At 46.5% G+C, this 6596-nt stretch overlaps 1 protein-coding gene across 1 annotated transcript; it reads right to left on the bottom strand.

The window, feature by feature from the left end:
• Positions 1–261: 261 nt before the first annotated feature.
• Positions 262–6124, bottom strand: LOC142837181 (uncharacterized protein C2orf78 homolog). Its single transcript, XM_075952142.1, has 3 exons — positions 6118–6124; positions 3857–4132; positions 262–2129 (listed from the first exon to the last, which is right to left on the bottom strand). Exons 1-3 carry the CDS (start codon positions 6122–6124, stop codon positions 262–264), a joined length of 2151 nt encoding a protein of 716 aa, XP_075808257.1.
• Positions 6125–6596: the final 472 nt, after the last annotated feature.

Below are 6596 nucleotides of genomic sequence, written 5' to 3'. Positions count from 1 at the left end.
ATATACTCATGGATAAAATCACAGTCTTAAGTTTCTACAGTCAATTATAGTGTCTTCAAATATTTATAAATTTATAAACTATGTCTTTCCATTCATATATATGCATATATCTAAATATTATTCTGCATTACTATGTATGTATCTACATATCTACACATTAGGCTAAGCCTCTAAACTTCATGTATGCATGAATATCTATGTGTATCTACATCTTACCTGTGTATGATGAACAGCGTTGTGTCCCAAAGGTTTGGGCAGCACTTACACTGCATAGCCATAATATCTCGAAATTTCCATATCTTTCTCCCTCTGAAGGAAAAGCTGTGGTTTTCCCAGGGAGGTACACTTGGCAGCATTCTCTCGCTCCTGTTGGGCCCGCCTCTTCATGGCCTCCCTCTCTGGCCTCTGCTCTTCAGTGATGGGCTGTGAGATGACTGGCCCTGGAATGTCCACTTTCCTCCATGGGATGGGTTGGCAACTGAAGTCTAGCAGCAGGTATTGGGTTTTAGCTTTGGGAGATGAGAGGGCCTTGTTGCTGGCAGCAGAAAGAGGCTCCCTGTGGAGTGAAGTGTGAGATGATGCTCTGTAGGGTGCAGGCAAAGAGGCAGCCGGCTGAGGCCCAGGGCAAGACTGGATGGGCTTGGTTATGTTGGCTCGTGTGGCACTGGTGCCGTTTGGCAGAGCTGGCTTGTCAGAGGCCATCAGTGATGTGCTGGCAGGAGCTGGTTGGGATGGCTTGAGCGTGGGAGGCTGAGCTGAGTGGGAGTGAGGCCTCACTGGGTAAGCCACAGTGGGCCTGCGTGAAGCCAGGCAGAGGAGCTTTCTAGAAACAGGTTTGGTTTGAGGCTTGTCCAGGACTGGGAAAGGCAGAGGTACTAACTTGACCTTCCCAGGTTGGGGAAGCTCATACTGGGATGGAGATGGATACCGCTTGGGAGCACTGCTCCCTGGTCTCTGAGTCTTGCCCAGGCTTTTGTCAAGGCTTTGGCCCTCACGTGGCATATCCAGCAGTGATGTGGTATCAGGACCCGTCCTGGGATCTTTGTTGCTGCTGAAGTTCAGCAGAGCCCGGGAGGAGGAGATGCCAGTTTTCCTCTCACTCTTCTTCCCCAGTGGGTGAAAGACCTGCACGGACTCCAGCATGTGCATGCCGAGGTGAGTTCGAGGCTTCTTAAAGCTGTCATGGCTGAGCTCAGGTGGATTCCTCTTCCTCTTGGTCTTGGGGATGGCGGGCTTCTCTTTTGCCTTGACTCTGTGACTTGATGGCTTCAGCTCCTGTGTTTTCTTGGAGCCGTTTTCTCTGGTCTCTTTGGCCTTTTCTTTCCCCTGTGCTCTTGCTACGCTGGGCCTCTTGGGTACAAATATCTGAGATTTGCTCTGCACGTGGTTGGCCGTGTTGTCTATGGTCCCAGGATCATCTTCCTTCAGCATATCCTCGTGATGGGTTCTGGCCTGAAGAGCTCCATGAAACACATCAGAGACTTTCTGGCTTTTCTTTTTGCCTAGTTCAGATAGTCCATTAAAGATGCTGGTGCGTGACTGGGCCTGATCCCTCCTGATGTCTTTGGAGACTTTGGTTTGGCTTGCTGTGTGATCTTCCATTTGGTCAAGGTCAGGGATGGAGTTTAAGAGTTGGGGAAGGTGAATATCTGCCACCAGAGTAGTCATGTCTGTAAAGTCATTGCTAGACTCCATGACACTCTGCAGAGCCTCAGGGTCTTCCAGACCAAGGCCACTGTTTCCCAAAGTGGCATTTTGAGAAGCTAGCTTCTGCCTCAGGCTCCCAACATCACTGTAGTTGAAGGGCTGCTGCATGCCGGGGTGTGCTGAAGGGAGGGGTGATGCGTCTTGGTTGCATTTTGTGCCCTCATAGGAATCCAGAGGTGTTGATTGCTCAGCATTCATCTCATCTGCATTGTTCTTCTGTGTCTTTTCCAGGCTTGGGGCTGGAGGCAAGGCCAGGAATTCAGAAGGACTGTGCATGAGGGCAGTTAATGACCTGTTCCCACTGACAGGTGCTGTCGTCATCTGGGCATCCTGGGTGCAGGCATTGCCGAGGTCTGGACTCTGTAGCAGACACAGTGTCTGCTCTGAAGGTGTCAATCCCAGGGTCATCTCCCTCTCCACCACTGAAAGAGAGGAAGTTCAAAGTCAGTGTCTGGTAAGTGAGATGCTACCCCCCTGTCAGTGCACCTGAGCACTGAGGCTCCTGCAGCAGTGTTACAGGCATTGCTATGAGTTCTGCTGGAGGAGCAGGGAAAGCAGCCCTCTTTGGAGACACATAGTAACTACTCATTTGTTTCTCATGACCGTGTGATATCATGTTTTCTTTTGTGATTGTGTGGTGTGTACATGCTTAGTGATCATGGGGAGGTGGTAGAATTCCTTGGTGTGTGCTCTTCCCTGTCTCCCATATTTTCCTTTGGAACAGTGCCCCTCATTGCCTTGGAAGTTTGCTCTGAGACAGGTTGTGTTGTTCACTATTTCCTAATCTTACTCATCTCTACCAGTTTCTTTCTGTTCATTGTATTACTCATATGGCCTTGAAGCCTGGATTTTTATATGAGTTTAGGTATCCATATCAGTTCCTCAATTCTGAAAGGCAAGCAGTTCAAAAGCCCTGACATTCCTTAAGCTCCACATTTCACAGATTTTTTTGTTAGTGATGCGAAAATGTAAGACTGTAGTAGCTTTTAGCTTCAACTTTGTAACAGAGAACATGTCTACATAGTCTTGGCCTTGGGTCACTGCTGAACATTCAGAAAGAAAAGAAAAAGAGAAAGTGGAAGAGAGATCTAGAGGAAGAAAAGAGACAGAGACAAAGACAGAGAGAGGTTGAGCGAGACAGATAGGGCTAGATGCTTCATTCCTACTTATCAATATTACACAGGTCAAAGCAAACTGTCACTACATCTTAAGTGTTAGAGAATGTCACAGCAGACACTAGGAGTGTGGGAGAAGACCTCCTCTAGGTCAGATTCAGGGTTCCATTTCTCTCGATACTAGTTTCAACTCAGGGGAAACTTAGTGATACAAAAACAGAAAAAAAATTCTTGGTGACATCTAGAAACTGGAGACATAGATTAGGAAGGAGGTGATTTTAGTGAGCTGGTACGTGGGGCTGATTAGCCTTGGCAGTGAAATGCGTTCCTGTGGTATGGTCCTTGGACATGTCTAATGAAGGTTGAATGTCACTCACTTTCCTGTATTCTCTCTCATTATAGAGACTGAATATAGGGGTAATAAGCCTGAGCCACAGCCAACATGTCAGGACTCCCATTCTTCCTCTGTGTGGACATCCACTTCTGAAAGGTAGAGCTGTGTCTCGTCTGAGGGCTGATCTCACACCTCTCCTCCTGGCTTTACTCACCTTGAAGACTGGTGTCTGGCATGGTTTGAGCAGATGTGGGCCAGTAGATGGGAGAGGTGGAGAAAGGTGTTTGGATGTTCATTGGCTGAATCTCCTGTAGTGCCATCACCATCTCTGGGTGCAGAGAGGAAGCCTGATTCCCAGAGCAGGACACAGAGCCATAGGCCTGCTGGCACTGCCAGAATTCTTCAGCCATTGGAGGACCCAGGCTGTTCTGGTCATAATAATAGACCTGACTTCCATGCAGGTAGCAAGGTGCCAGGATATATCGTTGATCTGGTAGATTTGATGGCGTTGCCTGTACAAGGCAGGCAGACAGTGTTGGATAGGATGGTGGTAATGCATTGATATGGAAAGTGTTATCACACTGGGCCGTTATAGACTGAGACGAGGGGGTGGTATTCTGGTCAATGACAGTTAAAGGGGCATCCAGGAACGGAGCTTCCCTTCTGGTGGTGCTTTCTCTGAGATCCCAGTGGAGAACACTTGGATAGAAAAATGTCGAAGTAGAGATCTGGTTCTGGTCAGTTGGCTTAGTCAGCATGGTCGTGCCAACTCGTTGGTAAAGACAGGCACTGTCCGTGAGCTGCTGGCAGCATGTGCTGGAGTCTGATGACAGGAGCCATGCTGAGCTCACAGCTGGGGTACAGACCCCATAGAAATTGCACACACTTCCTGCTGAGGGTGTGGCATTCCTCAGCACAGGCACAGAGGGCTGCAGAGCACATTCTGTCCCAGTGAAAGGTGCACTTTGGCAATTTTCTGTAGGAAGCAAGAAGAGAGTTGGAAAAATTTGAGATGGAAGCTTTCTATCCCCTGGGAGGGACTGTGTTATCTCCAGGTTGTACTGAGTGGGAGAGTCTAGCACCTATGTTCCCTTACATATCTCAAGCAAATGGGTTAAGATCGATCGGTGGTGCTATGTAGGATGACAATCACTAGATGAACTGTCTGCTTTTTCCTGTGTGGGCATGGAAATCCTGGTCAATCTGCCTTAATCCTCACTCAGATCTAGACACGATGCTCCTTTTTCCTGATTGTAATATAATAATGCCTGTTGGGACACTTCCTTGCAAATATATTCTACAACAGAGGTTATTATTGGGAAGAGACCCATAGGCATATTCCATACCTGGAACTTTGTCCTGTTCTCTGCAGATCTTACAGTATAGAGTGACCTAAACTCACTCTACGTTGATCAGTCTGGCTTTGAAATCACAGAGACAGGTCTGCTGCTGCCTCTAAAGTGCTGGTGCTGGAGCCCCTGCCATGACCACCAGGCCAATCTCTATTTTATTGAGTTTTTTTTTCTGAAATGATGTTTAACAAATGTGTAAGGAATTTAGGTAATTATTCCTTTCCCCTCTCTCTTTTTTCCCCCTTGGATTTCTTGTATAAATAGGATCTCTTATAATTTCATAACTTTCAAGCATGATTCAAATATGATTTCAGAAATACAACCTACTGACAACATTTCTTCTTGTTTGCACCAGTTTAGTGTGTCCTCTTGAGACTGCTAATGTTTTATGGGGTTCATCTCTGAATATGATTGCTTCTCAATTTAATATCTGTTGATTAAATTGTTTTCTTAACAGCTCCTCAGTAACTGTTAATTTTTATATCTCTTCTAAGGGGGAATCCTTGTGAGAATCCCCTCCCCCACAACAGCGTGTCAGTTGCCATGGTCAGACTCTAACTGACTGGACTTCGCAGCCCCAGTTGATCCTATCCAACACCACCAGTGCACATGAGACATGGGGAACTGGGCAGAAAGTGGTCTGGATGGAGTGCAAGAGTAGGGACCAGATCAGGATATTCTTTCTATATGTGCCAGGGAACCTTTGTACAGACTAATCTGAACAGTTACGTTTGGTCAAACATGGCTTGGGAAATGACAATGCCTTGTCTGTTTTGATTATAATCTGGTCGTCTTCAACATTGTGTTCTAAACTACCATTGTTGACCACCAGGGTCCCCTCTGCAGTGTGCCTTCATATATTTATATACTTTTAGACCCGTACTGTGTTTGCCCCCTTCCCTGACTGCCTGTGGGTCTGTCCTTCCAGCAACACTGTCAATATTTCTTTCAGTACAACAACTGCCTTCTCAGATTCCACAATCGTCTTATTCTCTTCCACTCTCCATGTTTAATCCAGGGAAGTCCAAGTAATTGCACACCATGGCAGTCACCATTTTGTCCATAGTCAATATTCATTTGGTGAGTATAGAGAGAGGCCAGTGTAGAGCTAGATAGACTTGAACTGACCTCCATCCCACCCAGTTCTCTCTATGTTGTGATTATAGTTGTGTGCCACCATCCGTGGTGTGACCGATACTGTTAGAGTCGCCCTGAATTTTAAACTAAGACTGGAAACAGTAGTGGGGGGAGACTGTCTCATCAGTGGTGTGGAGTGCTAGATCTCTGCGTGCCTTGTTCATTTTCCTGTGTCTCTGTAGTTTAATACCATCCAAAAGGGCCTGATTTTATTCCCTGGTCACTTTCCTCTGAAAACCCAACAGTACAGACCCCAAGCATAGTGACACTGTTCACTCCTTGAGGTGGATGGAAAACACTTGAGAATAAACTTTCTGTCTAAAATCACATACTTAGTAAGAACCAAAGCTAAATGTGACATTCAAATCTAGATATCTATATCAACATCAATACTATCCACATTCAGCAAAGATTTACTAGTATAGTAAAAGTCAGTGGAGAGGATCACATGTTTTAAAGTCTCTTTCCTTACCTGACATGGTCAAGGGGAGAGGATTAGCAATCCAAAGAACAATGGAGCAAGATAATCGGTCGGCTTTGTCTGATCAGCTGACCTCAGTGGCAAGTGTGTCCAGTATCAGACAGCACTCACTGGTCACTGGTCACCTGGACCTGTGATGATCCAAATTTGTTTACAGTCATCACCATGGAAACACCAAGATTCTACCAGGTGCTGGTAGGGTTGGAGGGAGAATGATGTCATAAATGAGGCAACAGCCAATGGGAAGGCTCGATTCCTAACTAGAAGATGGGATTGGTTGGAGAAGATGCCAGGAGACCAACAGTAGCCTTGGAGGCTGGGGTGTGGGCTACTGAAAGAGGCAATCAAGGCCTAGACGTGCCACTTCCCATGGCGTTTAGTCTAGGCTATCATGGCAGTGCTCTTATAAGGTTCACTGATGAAGCAGTGTATAATGTACATATAATGGGTCACCTTCCAACAGAAAGTGT

The sequence above is a fragment of the Microtus pennsylvanicus genome, chromosome 17, assembly GCF_037038515.1.
Source record: "Microtus pennsylvanicus isolate mMicPen1 chromosome 17, mMicPen1.hap1, whole genome shotgun sequence".
Taxonomy (NCBI): domain Eukaryota; kingdom Metazoa; phylum Chordata; class Mammalia; order Rodentia; family Cricetidae; genus Microtus; species Microtus pennsylvanicus.
The sequence above is the reverse complement of the archived record's forward strand: the minus strand, read 5'-3'. Positions and strand labels throughout refer to the sequence as shown.

Bases quoted from the DNA above. Each gene is read 5' to 3' on its own strand.
- LOC142837181 (XM_075952142.1), bottom strand. The intron at 2,130-3,856 runs GTGTTCTCCACT...CCTCTCTTTCAG, and splicing joins TTCGACATTTTTCTATCCAA to TGGTGGAGAGGGAGATGACC.